The 332-nt window shown below is 66.9% G+C and overlaps 1 protein-coding gene across 1 annotated transcript; it reads left to right on the top strand.

The window, feature by feature from the left end:
- Nucleotides 1–73: 73 nt before the first annotated feature.
- LOC103801831 (cdc42 effector protein 4-like) lies at nucleotides 74–262 on the top strand (the record flags this gene model as incomplete). Its single annotated transcript, XM_009074262.1, has 1 exon — nucleotides 74–262. A coding segment is annotated over exon 1 (189 nt), but the record flags the coding sequence as incomplete, so codon positions are not given.
- Nucleotides 263–332: the final 70 nt, after the last annotated feature.

Raw genomic sequence — 332 nt, 5'->3', positions numbered from 1 at the left:
GCCGTGGAGCCGTGAGCACCAACCAGGCCCGTGGGACACAGTGAAGGTGGCACAGCCTCTCCTCACTGCCACCATGCCAATCCTCAAGCAACTCGTCTCCAACTCTGCCCACTCCAAGCGCCGCTCGCGCGCCGACCTAACGGCCGAGATGATCAGCGCTCCCCTGGGGGACTTCCGCCACACCATGCACGTGGGGCGTGCGGGGGACGCCTTCGGGGACACCTCCTTCCTCACCAGCAAGGCAGGAGAGCCAGTGCCTGAGGTGGGTGAGGAGCCAGGAGGCTCCAAACCCAGCCTGCTCTCCCGTCGCTTCCGCAGCAGCAAGCGCTCGC

Source organism: Acanthisitta chloris, unplaced genomic scaffold (genome assembly GCF_000695815.1).
Source record: "Acanthisitta chloris isolate BGI_N310 unplaced genomic scaffold, ASM69581v1 scaffold2855, whole genome shotgun sequence".
NCBI classification, from domain to species: Eukaryota; Metazoa; Chordata; class Aves; order Passeriformes; family Acanthisittidae; genus Acanthisitta; species Acanthisitta chloris.
This window is presented reverse-complemented; position numbering and strand designations above follow the sequence as displayed.